At 40.1% G+C, this 18,292-nt stretch overlaps 2 protein-coding genes across 6 annotated transcripts; both read right to left on the bottom strand.

The window, feature by feature from the left end:
• Window positions 1-6: 6 nt before the first annotated feature.
• LOC104928116 (B-cell receptor CD22-like) lies at window positions 7-4,060 on the bottom strand. Of its 3 annotated transcripts, XM_027286045.1 has the most exons (11): window positions 3,997-4,060; window positions 3,820-3,873; window positions 3,295-3,633; window positions 2,977-3,201; window positions 2,425-2,703; window positions 1,930-2,223; window positions 1,671-1,749; window positions 1,151-1,181; window positions 762-920; window positions 574-680; window positions 7-289 (listed from the first exon to the last, which is right to left on the bottom strand). In XM_027286045.1, exons 2-11 carry the CDS (start codon window positions 3,857-3,859, stop codon window positions 229-231), a joined length of 1,614 nt encoding a protein of 537 aa, XP_027141846.1. In that variant the 5' UTR covers window positions 3,860-3,873; window positions 3,997-4,060; the 3' UTR covers window positions 7-228. The 3 variants fall into 3 exon arrangements, with proteins under 3 accessions (XP_027141846.1, XP_019112342.2, XP_019112341.2); XM_019256797.2 differs by lacking the exon at window positions 3,997-4,060 and having other exon boundaries at window positions 762-917; window positions 3,820-3,982; XM_019256796.2 differs by lacking the exon at window positions 3,997-4,060 and having other exon boundaries at window positions 3,820-3,981.
• Window positions 4,061-5,771: 1,711 nt separating this feature from the next.
• On the bottom strand, window positions 5,772-18,057 carry LOC109137963 (B-cell receptor CD22). Of its 3 annotated transcripts, XM_027286157.1 has the most exons (20): window positions 17,968-18,057; window positions 14,835-14,923; window positions 14,665-14,730; window positions 13,775-13,873; window positions 13,428-13,539; window positions 13,187-13,332; window positions 12,960-13,080; window positions 12,711-12,847; window positions 12,427-12,549; window positions 12,149-12,295; window positions 11,446-11,551; window positions 10,890-11,053; window positions 10,398-10,547; window positions 10,099-10,230; window positions 8,845-8,926; window positions 8,294-8,342; window positions 8,003-8,089; window positions 7,758-7,891; window positions 7,126-7,250; window positions 5,773-6,753 (listed from the first exon to the last, which is right to left on the bottom strand). In XM_027286157.1, exons 3-19 carry the CDS (start codon window positions 14,711-14,713, stop codon window positions 7,148-7,150), a joined length of 1,941 nt encoding a protein of 646 aa, XP_027141958.1. In that variant the 5' UTR covers window positions 14,714-14,730; window positions 14,835-14,923; window positions 17,968-18,057; the 3' UTR covers window positions 5,773-6,753; window positions 7,126-7,147. The 3 variants fall into 3 exon arrangements, with proteins under 3 accessions (XP_019112358.1, XP_027141958.1, XP_019112357.1); XM_019256813.2 differs by lacking the exon at window positions 17,968-18,057 and having other exon boundaries at window positions 5,772-6,785; window positions 14,835-15,094; XM_019256812.2 differs by lacking the exon at window positions 17,968-18,057 and having other exon boundaries at window positions 14,835-15,093.
• Between the last annotated feature and the right edge of the window lie 235 nt (window positions 18,058-18,292).

Below are 18,292 nucleotides of genomic sequence, written 5' to 3'. Positions count from 1 at the left end.
AATTATTATTATAATTAATATAATAAATAAGAATAACAAAAAAAACAACATTTTAAACAATTGTTTTTAAGAATATTGCACCTGTTGAAAGATCTAAATTCAACCCTCCTGAGAAACTGAACATTGAACTTTTCATAACTACTTTAACTAGCATGCTGTTACTTTCTCTATGATGATGTTGATGATGATAAAACTGCACTCAAAAGGAGTGAAAGGTTTCCTTCACACTCAGCTGGATTTGGCCACTGTAGCGTAGATCACAAACTCGTCATTCTCTCCTGATTTGGACCTGAAGTGAAAAATATAGTATTTTTGTCAGTGTCAGCATCCTCTATCGTTCCTCCTTCAGATGTAATTCCTTTAAAACTGGACTGATCTCAGATTATTTCACTGAGATGTGAAAAGTGAGATATGAATGTCCAAACACATCTTCTGAGATTGTAACATGTCTACAGCAGACTAAGACTATTCAGTCATGACGACTAAAAGGTTACACACATGACCTGACTGAGTAATAAAGTGCACAGACAGTATAGTGATATGATATGGTCAACTTTTGGACAGTGAACTTACTGGGGGTCCTGTAGGGCTCTACTGTTTATGTGACGTGAGCGACTGGGCTTTTTGGGTGTGATGGTCACTGTCGAGTAGGTCACCTCATCTTCGTGAGCTGTGGGGGCCTGAGGGGAGAAGAATACATTTATTCAAACTCTGCAGTCATTTCATTGTTGTGAGTGGTGATGTATGTGCACCGTACTTACATCATATTCAGGGTGTGAACTCTTCTGTGCATGAGGAGAGATGTCAGTAACAGCTGGAAGAGAGGATGGCAGTGCGTGGATGTTGGCATAAACAGTGTTGGGTTGATCTTCAGTGCCTGAAGAGCTTGAGCCTCTCCCACTGAGCCCGATGTGAGGCTGCTGGAGGCGACACAACAAAGGACAAATCAGGTTTTCTTTTTCTTTTTTCTGTACATGGCACTGGGAACTTGTAAGCTTGTGCTTTGACTTCACTAAAATTTCTGTTTTGGTTTTACAAAGAAAAGTTAAGGTTAGAAATTTAGAAAAGCAAAAACCAGTATGAGATATTTTACTTTTTCTGGGACTTGTTTAGGGGAACTTCCTATAATTCGATAGCTGGAAGTACTCACTTTTCTCTCTGCATGGGCTCTGCGTTTCCTCCTACCGAGATAAAAAAAAATCTTTCAAAGAAGAACATTGTTGCTCAATCTTTGACATCAACACATTTTAGACTACTTGTAATGCAATACTGGGAAACACACACATTGGGATTTTCGCTGACCATCATTTTTTTCAGTATGTTAGAGATTAGCTGTAGAAAACAATTAGAGTAGAAGAAATAATTTCTTAACCCATCATAACTAAATAAGTAGTACTTCTACAGAATATATGGATTTCTGCATATCTATAATATCCATCAACATATTAATACGTCTGAACCACTGCCATGAGTACATGGTTAAAAGTGGCCACTGGATGGAAATGAAAATGACGCATGTTAACACCAAAACTACACAACACAGCAAAACGTTACACAACATGTGAAAATACAGATGCAATTCAAAAACGTACGTGAGTAGTTAATGTAAGTAAGTAAAAAGGGACATTATGGTCATTCAGTCACACTTTCAACATCATTCATTGACTCACCAGAACAAAACAACTGCTAACACAAGTGCCACGAAAAGAAAGACTCCGATTCCAGCTATTACTGGGAGGAACTGGATGCCTGATGACAAACACATTGTATTGTTGGAGTACTGTTGGTAGATTGGAAGTATTTGTGCCACTTAAAATACAAAATAAAGATGAAATATTCAGTTTTCTACATGAACAAAGTAGATAAAGTAGTAAACAAGTCATGACTATGCTTTTCTAGTAGTTTAACTGACAGTAAAGTTACACAAACCATGTTCCTCCTTCCATCCTTTCATCATCTCTAGCAGCAGCTCAGTTGAATTGTTTCCCCCCAGTTGGTTCGTGGCCTGGCAGAGGTACAGTCCAGTATGGGACTGCTCCACAGATGGAATAGACAGCACCTGTCCTGAGCCCACCTGGATGTCCCCTCCGCTGAGAGAATCTGTCCTCTTGTACCAGGTGTAGTTTGCTGGAGGGTTAGCGGTGCTGCTGCAGGTCAGATTCACACTGCGGCCCCCAACAACATGCAGTGGGTTCATTGAGATAGAGATGTTGACTGGATTGTCTAAAAACAGTAATGTTAGTATGTCATCAGTTTTATTCTCAATAAATAAAGTGTTCTCAAAATACTACTGCTATATCAAAAGATAATCTACTAGAGCAGAGGTTGCTAACCTGTGGTCCCTCATGAGATAAATCTGAGGGGTCACAGTTTCTGTAACAAATCATCACCTACACTTGAAATGAGACTTGTCAATAAACTTACACTGGACATTAAGGTGAATCTCAGTAGAGTTAATGAAGTTGATGCCCCTCCTGCTGATATTATTCCCGGCCTGACAGTAGTACAGTCCACTGTGGCTGGGCTGGATGTCAGAGATGGTGTGCTTCTGTCCTGAACTGATAAAGTGTCCATCTTTATACAAGCTGTATCCACTTTGTGTCACAGGTGGGTTGGCATCACTACTGCAGTTGAAAGTCACTGAAGTTCCTTTGACAGCCTCTCCTGATGGACTCACTGACAACTTTACTTTCGCAGGAGCATCTGTTTGAGAGAAGATTCAAATGTTTAGCACAGAGTTCAGTCAGACAGTGAATCACAATGGAAAGTGGAGTTTAGTGTTCGGAAAGATCAGATTAAAGAGAGAGTGTGTGTGTGTGTGTTGATTAGAGATATTTCTAGTCATTTTCTTATGTCATCATTCATCTCACAGTCAGAATATCAAAGTATTTTAATATATTGTGTTTTCTTTTTCACTTCAGTTCAGAGGTGTTCAGGTTTTATTGTCACACAAGAAAATTGCATAAGTTGGCTTACATTGAACATTCAGAGCCACAGATTTAGATCTGACAGTCTGTTGTCCCAGCATGGCACAAGAGTACCTCCCAGCATCCTCTCTCCTGGCCTGGAAGACTGTATTTCTTACAGCTTGTTCATCTCTGAACCAGACAACATTTACAGGTGTTGAACAGCCTGACACACAGGTCAGACTGACATTTCCTCCTTCTGTCACAGTGCTCGGCTGTACGACAGTGGTCAACTCTGATTCAGAAACAGAAACATTAACTTTACTAAAACATACTTGATACACAAGAAATTTATGAAATGAGAAATTTTCTATTATTTTATCATTACCTTTTACGAACAATTGAGCATATGTTTTACTTGTCCACTGGTTGTATTGTGTCTTAAAATGAAAGAAGTAAGCTCCTTCATCAGTGTGTTGTACATTATTGATCCGCAGACCACAGTCATTCTGCTTGTTGCCCACATATTTAAAGCGATGTCGGGTAGAAGGGAGGTTTGACAAGGGAACCAACTGCCACATGCTATTTAAATACTGTGCTTTATACCAACCAACCGAACGGACAGTATGATAGTCAGGGTAGTCATACATGCAGCTTATAACTACTGATGTCCCTTTCAAAGCACACTGATTTTTTAAGGTCACCCCCCAGTTTCCACTCCAGACACCTTTGGGCAAAAATAGAAAAAAAGATTTCATACATTCATTTAAACATCCTCACAGGATTTGGTAAATAACTTACAAAAACATAGACTGTATGAAATATATAAAATTGTATTTAATAATTAGCAGAAGTTACATTACAGTTACATTATTTGATTACACTTTGTCATAAAAGTATGTAATTTTCTTACCTGGAGTTGTTACCAGAATAATCCAAATCAAACTTTTCATGTTTAAAAATCAACCTGCAACGTCACAGCACAGCACGCATGTTAGTATAGAGTCTGTGCAGCAGAGCACTGAGAACAATGTCAAAAAATAAACACACTGAAAGACATTATGTCTTTAAATTAGTTGTACCAACTCACCAACTTATGCAAGATGAATTATTTCTTTGTACAGCCCCGGATGTCGTTTTGTTGAGTGAAAAGCAGAAGTGGGAGGGATGTCTCCTCCATGCTTCCTCTTATTATATTGCCATAGATTAAGAGAGCTGTACAGCACAGTCCAGTAAGTACCTATATCCTCAGCCTCTGTCATGCAAACCAGCATTTGCACAAGATGAGGATGGAAATCCACTGGAGAGTCAATACAATACAGTCAAGACAATTTGATTTCAATTTGTCCCACCAGGGGATTTTAACATGTCTGTGGGACATGTTGAAATGTTTTGTGCTGGCATGTGTCACTGCCAGTCAAACCAATGTGTTGATGGTACAAAGAAACTGAGTGCAGTGATCACAATACTCAACTCAATGGATAGATGTTTTCATCCTCTGTCATGTGAAGTAAGGACTCATTACAGGCTAAATATAGATAGGTGAAATATTCCATATATTTTCATTGAGGTACAATAAAGCTTTCTCTAAGCAACATGTTAGAAAAAATCTGGTTTCTTGTTGCCAACATGATATATCCTTGTCCACAGGGTGGTGTTGCTGAACCATTTAAGAAACTGGAGACAAATACAGCTATGCGTGAAACCCCTGCACTTCTAACTGAAGTTAATGATGTGTGTTGGTGCCCATGAGCCATAGACTTGCTTTGGATGAGAGGAAACAAACTGTCCCACTTCAGTCACTGTCTTATTCATGTTTCACCACTACCTGATATAAGGTGACTAAAACTGAGAGAGAGAGAGAGAGAGAGAGAGAGAGAGAGAGAGAGAGAGAGAGAGAAAAGATTGATTAAAACTGTGGGTCCAAATGGCTTATTATAACATCATGAATTATTATGACTACACTTGTTGTTTTTTTTATTGTTGTTGTCACAACTTTATGTTAAATTTCCGAAATATTTCTACACATCACAGGAGGAAATGTCGCAAGTAGGCATTTATTGCACCAAACATGTCCTCTGCAACACAGTGTTAGATAGGAACATTTCAGAATAAAATGTAATTTTTTTATTGTCATGTGTGATAGTATCTAAGATATAAGGTTGTGACGAAATGTAGAATTTGTGAAGTCATTCATTCATTTTCAGTTTTAACCTGCTGGTCTGTAGCCCTAATGCAAGCTGGTCATTTCAAAACTGCCAAAATGTTTCTGCGATGTTTAATTTCCTCACATTTTGTAAGAGGTGGTAAAGATGGACAACATGCCACCAATGTAGCAACAGCCTCTTGAGCTGATCAGTGTCACTGTGGAAATTCTCAAAGGTGGAAGTAAACTCTGCTGTCCTTACATTTGTAGCACCAGATTACACATATTAATACTTACAGGAGAGTAACTTAGATTTGTTGTCATTACAAATAACTTTTCAACAATAAGAAAGAGAGAAGACAAACAAAAAGAATAAAAGAAAAAGATGAAAAAACATTTATATATCTGACAGATCAGTATTGTGCTATGGATTGAAAAGAAAATAAGAATGAAGAATGTCTCTTCTTTCTTTTGTTATTGACACCATTTGTGTTAACATGCTAAACAACCAAACTATCAGCATACCAAAACAGACTCACTGCAATACGGTAATGTTTACTGAAATGAACGTAGCTATTGAGTTAATGTAGCATGATTCCACTGACTGCTTTTCAACATGTCTGAAGTTATTTGAGAGAACATCTTTTTTTTTTAAAGATATTTTTTGGGGTCCTTTTTCCAAGCTTTATTTTTGATAGAGACAGCTGAAGAGTGACAGGAGTGTGGGGAGAGAGAGATGGAGAATGACATGCAGCAAAGGGCCGCAAGTCGGATTCTAACCCTAGGCCACTGCTGAGACTTCGTACATGGGGCCGATGCTTTACCAACTGAGCTATTTGACACCCCAGAAATTAATATTATTATTATTATTATTTTTAAAAACATGGACTGGCTCCCCTAAATCATATTTCTGGTGACACTGGTTACACTGTGTAAATGTTTGTGAGCTGGAGAAAATCCACCATACATTCAACGTACCATTTGTTCCATTGTAATTGTTTTATTTTTCTTTAATGTAGCAAACCACAACATGTATATCTACATTATTGCTTATTGATTTCATGGAAGCAAGCTTTATCAATTGAATAAATGTTGGAGGATCAGCAATCAAAATAAGCCTGTTAACAATTTAAGTTTATGGAAATTCATATGTGGCAAATATTGCATATGCTTTATTGATGTCAAAAGTTTTTTCTACTAGTATGTCATGTGTATTAGAGACAACTATGTGTGAATACAAATGATGAACACGCTTCAAATAATGCTGTAGCAACCAGGAATACTGTGTCTTCTATATTTACCTGGTTAGGAACTTCAGTGTCAACTATCAACTAAAAAGCAGCAGCGGATATAGTCTGTACTGTGAATATGAACGCAAGCAACCAACAGCATGAACGTTACTTTTTTTTAAACTTTTTTGTTTTGAAGCATTTCTACTTCCTCAGGCAGCACACATGGTAAGAAAACAAAAAAGAAAGACATGCAACTCAGTTTAAGAGCTGGACTCCCAGTGAGGACCGGGACCACATGTTGTCCTCATGGTCTGATGAACTGTGGAGAATCCATCACAACATGTCTGACCCAGAAAAGCATAAGGCATCGTCAGAGTCCACAAGGAGTCATTTCCTGTCCCACAATCCTCTCTGGGTGAATGGATGTAAAGCGACTGGTTCACACGAGGAAGGCTGATGTGTTGTTCAGCTGAGAATAACAGGAGCAGAAATCTGAGTAAACTGAACAGAACACAGATCAATGCAAATTATTACATTACACAATTTGATCATAATCATTTAATTATCATTTACAATCATCATTGTTACTGTTGTTAGTATTTTGGGTATTTATTCCTTCATGGTTTTGGTTGTTGTGCCACTGAAATTTTTCAAACTTGATGTATTATGAAAATAAACATGCAGGGGTTCTTTATTATTGTAAAAATAATAAATAAATTAAAAGTATTTTGTCCTTCTGTATGTGGGTTAATCAAAGCACTGACACATCCCTGTGTACTTTTAAATGCAATGTAATTTTAAATACACAAAACAGCAAAAACAAAACTGGATATAACTGTACCTCTGTGGTCTGATTTCTCTTTTTAGTTGTGAGGTTGTTGCAGTAACGTGTAAACAACTTTGGAGGAATCCTTCGGCTTTTTATCACCGCCAAGTGGCAGGTTGTGGACCTGCACCTGGTCCCCACTGAACCAACATCAACAACAAACAGAAACCATATGAGTTGATCTGGACATCTGGACATCAGATTAAATCATAAAAAATAAAAAAAAACAGCAAGCATTTTTTTTTTGTTTCACTCCAGAAGCATGTAAATGTTTTTAAGATCCAAAAACTGGGATGAGAAATTTATTGTCCACTCATAAACAGGAGAAAGTGTTGGATATCACAGACCAAAGAGTGTAAAGACAGAGGAAAAGACAAGAAGTGGAAAGTGCAGAGAAGGTGATGACGGGAAGATAAAGAAAAAATGAAGAGGGCCGTTGCAGCTGTAAAATAAAATCTGTGGCATACAAGACATGAAACAGTAGATTGCTGTTGTGGTCAGCAGCTCTGTGGGGAGACAGATGGTGATGATGGGAGACAGAAGATGTCAGACGGGCAAAGAAGGAGAGAGACGGGAAGTGAAAAAGACAGAAAGACGGATGAAGTTCAGACAAGGAAGGGACAGAGATGAAGAAAGATGGTGTTTACCTGGATAATTTGGAGTAGTGCACAGTGATGTAGTTGCGGGCAGGGCTGTGACTTTCAGCTTCTGTGATTGGTGGAGCATCCTTCAGAGGGACGATGGCGGGGTGGGAGCTGTCACTTAACTCCTCTGGCTCTTCCTGTGAGCGACACAGACATACTGTACATCAGAAATACAGATCATTTGTAACATTTTGTCGTTCCTTTCCAGAGTTATTTAAGTCTCTCAAATTGTGTACTGAGTTGTGTACCGGTATGTCGGACATCTTGCCCTTTCTGACTGGAAAGGTCTGTTGGGCTGACTCATAGAACATGGTGTCAGCTGTCACTGACGGACGCTGGGGTCACACACACACAGAGACACAGACAAGGGAAAGAGTAAAACTGAGAGAAAACTGCAATGTCACATTATTGAAACTATCCTGACTCTGGGATATTACATCATTTAAAAGCATGTTTCTGAATTGGCTGGTCGAACAAAAACTGAAGATCTTGTGTCATTATAAAACAATTCAAACATTTTAGATCAATAAATACTGTACCTTGTTTGCTGCTTCTCCTGACTCCATGTCTACTCTGTGCATGTTCTTACTATAATGACACAGGGACAATATTATCACATCATAACCGTGTTATGACTCCTAATACAAAAATAATGTATGAAACCAGGTGTTTGAAGATAAACCTCATGCGAACATCCATAAAATGGGTTGCATAAATGCATGTTAAACACTAAAATAAGCTCGGATGGACACACAATTATTGCATAAACTATCCATCCATTTTCCATGACCACTTATCCTTATCAGGGTCGAGACAATCCCAGCTGACACTGGGCAAGAGGTGGGTAGTGGGTACACCCTGGACATGTTGCAAGTTCATCACAGGGCTGATACATAGAGACAAACAAGCATTCACACCTATGGGGAATTTAGAGTCATGTAGAGGGGTGTGTGAGGACGCCAGAGTACCTGAAGAGAACCCATGCAGACAAAGGGAGAACATGCAAACATGCAAACTTGTAGAATTGCATACAGTGTTGGGATATTCCTGAAATAGTTAATCCAGCAGTGAGTAAATAACAGTGTGTCACCTGATCATAATGGCCACTGTGAGAGTGATGAGTCCAGCAGACACGCCTACTGCTGAGGCCAAGGCAATGACCTTAAGACGACCTGCCAGAGGGAGGACAATAAAGGCTATCAGCTTCACTAGAAAGAGGAAGAAATAAGAGAATACTAAGGGTTAACGTGTGGTGAATAAAAATAGAAGTGAGGCAAACTAAAAAAGAACAACAGACAAAAATAGAAAAAGAGAAAGTGAGGCACTGGGGAAAGAGCTGTGCATCATCTTGCAGGCGTCTAGACTTAAAACTTGTGTTTCCAGTTCTGAAGTCCAAACCTAGCTCCACTCTTTCAGCTGTCTAGACTCAAATAGTAGTTTTCCACAACACCTCATCACCCCTTCCTCTCTCATAGCGAGAGGGCTTTACATGACTCACCATGACTCATAGAAAAACAGTCAGAAACCTTGAGACCATACACAACGAAGAATAGGGCCTCATGCTGTGATACCGACAGGGGAGGTTTAATCACTCATCATTTCAAACACACATCCAAATGTCCCCTGAGCTGTAATCTCAGAAAGACACTTTGGTCATTGTCTGAGATAATCAGAAACATAGATGTAAAAATGGTGCGATGGTGTTTCACTAAGCTTATCAGTGTCACCTCATCTCTTCCATTACACCTTTATAAGTGACAATGCACAATGACTCCGAAAAAAGAGGGGAGTCAGGGTGCAACCCGCTACAGTAAAGGCAGGAGAGTGTTGGGGAACAGTTGTCAGCAGAGATGAACCACTAAGGGCTTTCAGACTGAGTGTGAATGTAACGCGGACACCTTCACAAGTCATGAAAATCACCACATAAAAATTCCATTGTAGCACTTTTTGTCTCAAAGGTTGCTGTAATGTTAAAGAGCTCTCAGTGTGAAGCCTCTTCATTCTCTGGCAAGGGTCAAAACTTGCACTTGTTAAGTAATCTATTACATTTTCACAGAAATAGCTCTTCTTTCTACTGCCAACTGATATAACTACTACATATAACTACTTCATCATGTGTTCAGTTGGTATATAAGAGTGTAGCTTGGTAGTGGCCTTGTGAGGTTGTATATGAGCACAATTTGAGCTAAATGCTAAAAACAACATGCTCACAATGTGTGTAACAAATGTGATAACCTTTGAGATATCCTGTAAAAAACCATAAACATGACCCTCATGGTGGGGCTTTCCGTTTTGTTTGACAGCAGTGTCAAAAAGAAGTGTCCATGCATGAATCATCATGTACCTCTGACTCGTACGGTGAGGACAGGAGAGCTGTGGACTCCGATTCGATTCCTGGCCTCACAGTAATACTGACCGCTCTCTCCAGGACCGACCTCTGAGAAGGTGAAGACAGGACCCGACTTGGTGCCCCACGCTGCACAGAGAGGGACAACATGCTCTTACTGTTTCAGTGAGAGTGTCAGATAGTCCAGAGAGCACGACACCTCACCGACTACAAACATTTACCACAGGTTATAGAGTTAGGTATTGATGATTTTGTAATGTTAACCTTGAGTGGAACCACATTTTTAGGATGCTAACATTGTACAGAGCCCCCGTCCAGAGTTAATCGGTGCCATGTAAAGTTGTCCACTGCTGGGTTGGCCTGACTGCTGCAGGTTAAGGTCAAAGGTCGACCAGCATCTACCACACTGGAGGGACGAGCCAGAACTGAGGTGTTCTTAGGAGGGTCTGCAGGGAAGAAGATACACACGGTTAAGAGAGGTTTTGTCATGCAAATTATGTTAAATTTTATATCACAATTTGAAACTGAAGTATGAAGAAGGTTAGAGTATGGAGACACCGTACATCACCTAATGAGTAGGGAAATACTATGGTCACATTATGCATTGATACCAATACACAGTTTGTATTAACGTTATAGTAGAAATGGCTGGAGAGGAGAGGACTGTCACTGAGTAGCTTGTCCTCAGATACATATTAGTATTTATAACAAACAGTCAAGCCAAGCCCTGATAAAAAAATTTAAAAAATGTCACAGACACACAAACCACACACCCACCCACTACTTACAAAGTATAGAGAGGGTGGTAACAAGGGAGGTTTGGTATCCTAACCGGTTCCATGCTGTACAGTAGTACTGGCCAGCATGGTGAGCACGCACTACAGGGAAAGTCAGGTTCTGGATGGTTCCTTTAGCCAACACCTGGTCTCCTAGGATACGATACCAAGCATACCTGCCGGAGAGAGGATGGTGAAGATGATGATAATGATAATTATGATGATGGTGATGACTAGGCAATCTGTAAAAATATAATCTTTGTTCTTAGATTATGTGATACTGAATTGTATATAGGTGAATATTTATCATTTAAATGTTTTTACATGATGCCCAGTACTGGAAGAAAGTTAAAGTCTAAATTTAAAAGGTTATGATTTGAAAAAAAGAGAATGTTTAGGTGACAATGACCAGAATTATGATGATAATGAGGACAAATACATCAAAAACATCTCTAAGGACCATTATAAGAAAAGAAACAGCATCATAAATTGAGTTTAGCATTACCATCATGCATTACTTGGTAGAAAGACTTGATTGATAAACCTGGAGGAGAAGTTTTCATCGTACCTGCTGGCAGGAGGGTGGGCGTGGCTGACACAGCTCAGGTTTACATATGATCCTTCCCTGATGTCACCTGGAGGAGTCACCAGCACACGCGTGTTCTTTGGAGAGTCTAAACAGGCAAACAGACACCATATGCCACTTGAACAGCTTCTCATAGAATATGGATTTTATGGGAGGCAGTGCTGGTCTCTACCAAACGTGCTGTGTGGATGATAAAGTCAACTAATCTCAAGATAAAAAAGGGGGATATGACCTATAGATACAATCTACAGATCTTGGATTTTTAGGTATGAGGGAAAAGCAGGACCAGAGTCAGAAAAAAAACTGTAGGCAGTGTGTGCAATGTTTAACAAACTGAATACTAGTATAGCTGCAGATTCATTTTCTGTTGACTGACTGCATTTCGAAACTTATTCTTACTAACACTTTGTATTACTTCCTACTGAATCCACATGATACTTAGTATTTCCATTATGACAAGACATTCAAATGTGTTGCCTAATCAGTGTAACCCAGACTAACCTTTGACCGATTTACACAACAGGACCTAAAATAGAAAGATGAATACAGATCTGGCGTGGGGTTATAAAGGTTCTTTGCCCTCAGAATTAACTTCTGCTATACGCATGTAGTTTTAATCTGTGCAAGTGTTTCAAGTTGGGCTAACAGATACAGTGCTAACAATGAACACATTCAACAAACTTACAAGTGACATTGAGTAGAAGCGGTTTGGAGCGGTCTGTTCCCAGCGAGTTACGTGCGACACAGAAGTACTCTCCTCTGTCTGTGTATTTGAGGTGGGACAGGTGCAGATGAGGCCTAAAACTGTCTGGGATGCTGCCACTGTCCATGTCTGGAGAACCCACAAAGACATACTAGCAGATTATTGCTACGTACGTTAACTGTCTCATTCAGTTAGCTCATGCATCACAGCCAATGAATGTGTTCAGTGAACATAAAGTATCATCATACGCTGTCCTGTACCTTTGAACCATGCAAAGCTCTCTACAGGTGGAGCTCCATCACTAGTGCAGGTCAGAGTGACCGAACCCCCCTCGGACACCTCTCCCACTGGTAACACTGATATGGAGGTGGAGTGAGGACCGTCTGGATAGGAGGCAAGAGAGAAAAAAAGTTATATGTGGAGGTAAAAAAGGGAGTGGACATGGTGTGGCCAGCAGCAGGTGTGTATGTATCTGGTAAACCTCAGTTAAATACCTTAGCTACTTGTATTTCTGTGTTAAAACAATAAAACACATTGTACTCACGTCCCTGTGCCAGAGAGAGTGATGGTGACTGGACATTCTGTGGTGGGATTGGACGACAGGTGTACGCTCCAGCATCCTGCTGGTCAAAGCGGTTGATTATCATCCACTTCTCATGCGAGCCAAGGTTCAGTCCGTTCCTGTGTGAGGAGCATCATATTATATCTACAGTGTAGCTAGCAGATGGTGTTCTCTTTAAATTAACTACACTGTGCTCTGAACCGCTGTTTGTAAGATGTACATTAAACACACCTGTACAGTGCGAGACTCCTTCCTGGAGCAGCACATCCTCTGGCCTGGCAGCCCACAAACACAGTCTCTCCAAAGCCAAACATGTTGGCAGGTCTTGCTGGATGAACCTGGACCTGAAGGTCTGAAATACATACAGACATTCTTAAGTCCAGTGCAGGATTATTATGACCCAATACATCTTTATCATATCAGAAATATGAGAGCAGCTTTAGTTTGTATGAACCTACCTGTTACATCAAGTCTGATGGTGTTAGGGGAGGTCCATCTCCCCAGTGGTTGGTCTGTCTCAAACCTGAAGTGGTAGTCACCTGCATCACTCAGTTTCACAACCCGAATCTGGACCGAACAGCTGGAATAGCTGCCACCGATGTAGCTGGAACCCACAATTCGTTTGTCATATAGTTTTATGCACTGTTTCACATTTACAGCATGTCAGCTTTAAAAAATCATAGTGCGTGTTTCTCCTACCGTGTACGTCCACGGTACGAGAGGCTGATCTGGTTCGGGTCAGTGTGGTGAGTGAACTCTCTGCGACCGTCTGCAGACACACGGAACCACATGACCCGCCTCACAGTATGACCTATGAAGGTAAAGAAAGACTAGAGTAAAACTAAACATTCATAATATAATTCAAAATCATACTAAAACAACATGTATCGAACATGTATATCGATGATGATGAAGAAGAAGGAAATTATGCCTTATAAGGCTTTATGTTTTTGAGCTCATCTTCATTGCTTTAAACTTGGACACATGTAGCATCCAGAGCATTGAATAGCTTGGATATTTGATGAGATTTACAGATTTATAGATACCTGATGGGTAGTCATAACGGCAGGGCAGAGTGACAGTTGTTCCTGCCCACACACAGATCTCCCTCCTTGAAAATGTCACACTCCACCTGCTCTGGATACCTGCAGGACAATTTAAAAACACTTATGCAACAAGTTCATCTGCACAAGAAACAAACATTTGTGGTGAAAACGTATGCAAAGCTAGACAGGATGATAGATGAAGAGCATCTATAAGCTGTTTTTCATACTTTTCACCATTTCTTGTCATTTTCTTTTTTTTAAAATCAAGAATCAGTTGAGGGTTACAAACAAATAAACATCATTAATAAGCCAACAGACCTCCTCAGACTGCTTGCCATATAAAACAGACTACCAAAGGTTTGGGGAATACATACTTGAAGACTAAAAGAAGTGTAAATTTATACAACCCACAAGTCAAAGTTTTCCCTCATTGTGGCTCCTCAGAGAAAAACTTGTCAAACCACAGCTCTGATCAGCTCAGACAGTGACACATAAAACTGAAGCAGTGAGAATGAGCTCTGATGTGCAGCCGTGGTGTCGTCCTGTGCTACTAACTGCCTGCCTGGCTGACTACCTTGCACAAAAGGCAATCAATACTTATAAATAACCTGAGCGTAAAGGCAAGGGCACCTGGCTGCAGGACCTTATGTGCATAATGGATCCAATAAGTCACTCATTCATTTTTAAACTGTTGTTTTACAGTATGTGTGACATATTCATGATATATATGGAACACAATGCACATATCTGACAATTAAGGAGCCTACCAGTTAATTTCATCCCCTTAAAAAATAAGAATTTACTGAATTTACTAAAATGTTGTTCAAGTTTTACACCTCATGATGAAAAAAAGCTATGATTTCTGGTGTGTTTTTGTGTTTTTCTCTTACCTGGTAAAGCTGTAAGGATGGTGCCCAGAACTAACGCACCTGCCAACATCTCCGCTGACACAAGCTCTGTAATGTCACCGGAGGAGGAGAAAGGTGCAGCGAGACACAGAGGTGAAGAAAATATTCATAAGGATAAACACCATCCAGATGTTTACATATGAGGCACTCACCCCTTAAAGTATCTTCATTCAGCTCAGTCAGTCAAACAGAGCAGGGTTTAAAGGACGCCTACGACCCGACTGGTGATGGAGGTGATTTTCTTAGAGCGGCGAGAGATGCATGGTGATCAGAATCGGGTGGCAGGAGATGGGAGGAGGAGTGGTGGGGCAGAATGAGGAAGAAGAGGAAGAGGAAGTATATGTGTGCTTTTAGAGTAACTTCAGATGTGTTCTTTTAAACTAAATGTTTCCATTTTCACTTTTTTCTCCATCTGAAACTGTTTTAAGGTCAAACATGTGATGAGTCACTTTCCTACTTTGTGTTGTTTGAAATGTGACATCCTTGTGACACAAGGATCCACTTCCACAATTGTATCTAAATTGCTGTCATTAACCTGTAGTCAGTAAAATGTGAGATCTCACAGTGCAGCAAAAGTGCTGCTTTGATTCAAAGGGGGACCACAGTGGTCTAGCCAAAATCATCATCTCCTTTCTGTGTGTTATATAATAAAGGCATACAATGGCCCAATAATGATAATAAGTGGAACATTTCTTAACTGGACTGGTGGCAACAAAATTCCAGAGAGTCACTGTACGAGTTCATCTAACTTTAAGCAAATATATTTCCTAAAATGTGTATTCCTTTTGAAAGCAATAGCAGGTGGTATATGGTTGGTTTATTTAGAGCTTTGTTTTGATGAAAACACACCTGCTGTGACACACAACACAACACATATTAATTCTGATCAATAGGTATCCAGAATATTCAGTGATCAAATCTATTGCACTGTAAAAAAAAAAAAAAAAAGAGTCAGTCTTCACTCTGACATTGTCACAATATTGTTGCAAACTCTGACCACTATAATTGATTGGTTGTTAAAAAGACAGACATGTATGGTTCATTTGTAAAATGAATTCGTGCCTGTTGGCGTTTGTTAACATGCATAAGTCAAACAGACATAGCCCGGGCTCCCAGATGTCCTCTCATCCACTGCTCTAATTGAGAAATGTTGGCACAGAAAACTACCCACAACCAGACGAGGGGAGGTTCGAGACCTCTCAGTCAACTGTGTCCACTTAGCCTGATGAGTCTAAATGACTTTAACATCCTACCCTGCCACAACTTGGCCAATAGATGTCAGTTTAGCGTCACGACTTGGCCAATTGGCTACTTACCCCTGCTTTGACCCAGGAGTAATGATGATGTACAGTTTAACATTTCAGTCAATCTCTATTCAAAGGCATCCAAGTCAGAGAATGAAAGGAGAGTTAACTGGTTTCAGAGATGATATCTCGATCTATAACTGGAAATAAATGCTGACATTTTACTTATGAGCTGTCAGATATGATGGGGGGGGCAGAAGGGGTCAGTGCTGATGTTGAAACATGGATGTATATCCGCTTCATACCCTGCTGGATTTGAGGATATGCAGGACTTTTTGTTGGTCTTCAGATAAAAACAAACAGAAATTAGTGGTTTTAATGAGTATTAGGGTTGTAGGTAAGATTCAATAATAGAAATCTTTTGGGGGATTTTCAGTTTTATTGGAGAGGTCTGACAGACAACATAAATCCTCAGCTGGAGATGAAACTGTGGATGTTGTGGTTATACGGTATGTGCATTAACCAGGGTATCAGCATGCCTTCTAAAAAGATTTTGTTCAAGAGGTCTGCATTATGTTTAGTGCAGAATCTGAACTCAACTTTAAACAGAACCCTTAATAGGGAACAGAAATTCTCTGGTTGGAAAAGTTACCTTCAAAATGTAATCAAAATCCTCAGGATATGAGGTTAAATGAACAATATATTCCAGTTCACAGATTGCTAGGTTGGATTATGGGTTGGGACCCAAAATGGGTCGCAGGCCCTCCTCTAGTGGGTCTCCACATGACAAGAACGCTCGTATGATTTAATGATCCTGGATCCCAGGGAAAAAAAAGTCATTTTGGTCCCTGGCTGAAAAGTTTTAAGAACCTTCCCCCTCCAAATACTGTCTGTATTATGTTGAGTAAGAGGAGTGGTGGGCTTTGAGCTTAACCTGTAACCACAGAATGACTTCAAAAGGATCACGGCACACTAATAGGTCAAAGCCTGATGTAATCTTAATCAAAAACAGAGCAGACTAAACGAATGAAGAGAAACAGATGGATGGAGCTAGATTAAGTGTGACTGACCACAAACAGAGAAAGAAAGAGGGTGAGAGAGGGAAGAATGAGAAAGTTTGAAGGGGAAGGTAGGAGGGGGGAAAAAGAGACAAAAACACAATGAGGTAAGGTTGCTAAGGAGGAAAGTAGGAAAAGACAGACAGGAGATGAAGCAAGAGAAGCAGAGGAAGTTCGGAGGAAAAGGAGGAAGAAAGAACAAAAAGGTAAAGGTAAAGGAAAAAGAAGTGTTAGGTTTGTCAGGAGAGAGAGAGAGTGAGAGAGAGAGGAAGCGGAATGGAAAAAAGGGTGAGAGGGAGCAATAGACAAATGTATGACAGCATATCCAACCCTTACGGTAGGGAAGGTATCCATCCACTGACCGCAGCCTCCAGGCCAGATGAAGTGTGACCGTCTGGTGGTCAGACTGGACCTGAAGATTTTCCGCTGTTGCAAAACACTTCCTGCCTGCTGTTTTCATGTAATGTGACCGCTCACAGTTTGCTCCCCTGCCATTCTTTAAGTTGTACAATATGTTATTTCTATGTTACTCCTTATGCCCACAGATTAGACTCTTGGCTCTTTAGGTCTTCCAGCCTTGGATGGACTCCACATAAGCAAATAATGATTCGACTGTCCAACATGTGTTAGTCTTCAATTTGAGTGGTGCTCTCCACGGGGGAAGTCTGGGCAAGAATGACGATGATCAGAGCTACAATCATATCTGACAAGGTGATGTGTTGTTCCTGTGCTGTCTTTTAGGAGTTCTACTTGAAGACTTGATGAGCTGAACTTTTGCCAAGAGAATCAGAGAACCAAGGGGGAATTAGATAATAGCAATGAAAAGAAAATGCAAGAGAGAAAGACAGAGTTTCTTCTTATCAATAAAACACAGTGTTTAGCCACTTAGACACTTGACTTTCATAAATAAGCCAAACCAAACACTTGATGAATTTTTAAAACTCCTAAATCTTTGAAAAATATTGGAGCTCTATTAAATTTACCCTGGTTTTGCTCATTCCTGTCCCATTCACAAACTCTGCAGCAGGGTCGGATTTCTTCTCCTTGTCTGCCAGAGACCTGTCTGTGGCTGCTGTGGTATTCCACGCTGAATGAGTCATGTCTGGTGGTTATTATGGGCAGGCATTTGGCTCCCCCCATCTCTCACCCCGTCTAGTGGCAGCAGACAAAATTACATCTTTTTTTGAACCTCATCCAACCGAGCTGACTAAGATGAGGTTCTCAGTTAACCAGTCTAGATGAGTTAAGGACACATTTTTGGTTAGTGGTGTAAGAATACATCGCAGCTGGACTTTATGGGTTTTTTAT

This window comes from Larimichthys crocea, chromosome XIII, assembly GCF_000972845.2.
Source record: "Larimichthys crocea isolate SSNF chromosome XIII, L_crocea_2.0, whole genome shotgun sequence".
Classification (NCBI taxonomy): Eukaryota; Metazoa; Chordata; class Actinopteri; family Sciaenidae; genus Larimichthys; species Larimichthys crocea.
This window is presented reverse-complemented; position numbering and strand designations above follow the sequence as displayed.

Bases quoted from the DNA above. Each gene is read 5' to 3' on its own strand.
- LOC104928116 (XM_027286045.1), bottom strand. From the start codon at position 3,859: ATGAAAAGTTTGATTTGGATTATTCTGGTAACAACTCCAG. The intron at 1,750-1,929 runs GTTTGTGTAACT...GTTTGTCATCAG, and splicing joins AGGATGGAAGGAGGAACATG to GCATCCAGTTCCTCCCAGTA. The intron at 681-761 runs GTAAGTACGGTG...TTCTCCCCTCAG, and splicing joins GTTCACACCCTGAATATGAT to GCCCCCACAGCTCACGAAGA.
- LOC109137963 (XM_027286157.1), bottom strand. From the start codon at position 14,713: ATGTTGGCAGGTGCGTTAGTTCTGGGCACCATCCTTACAGCTTTACCA. The intron at 12,848-12,959 runs GTGTGTTTAATG...CTCCTCACACAG, and splicing joins AGGAGTCTCGCACTGTACAG to GAACGGACTGAACCTTGGCT. The intron at 8,927-10,098 runs GTACATGATGAT...TCCCTCTGGCAG, and splicing joins CCTCACCGTACGAGTCAGAG to GTCGTCTTAAGGTCATTGCC.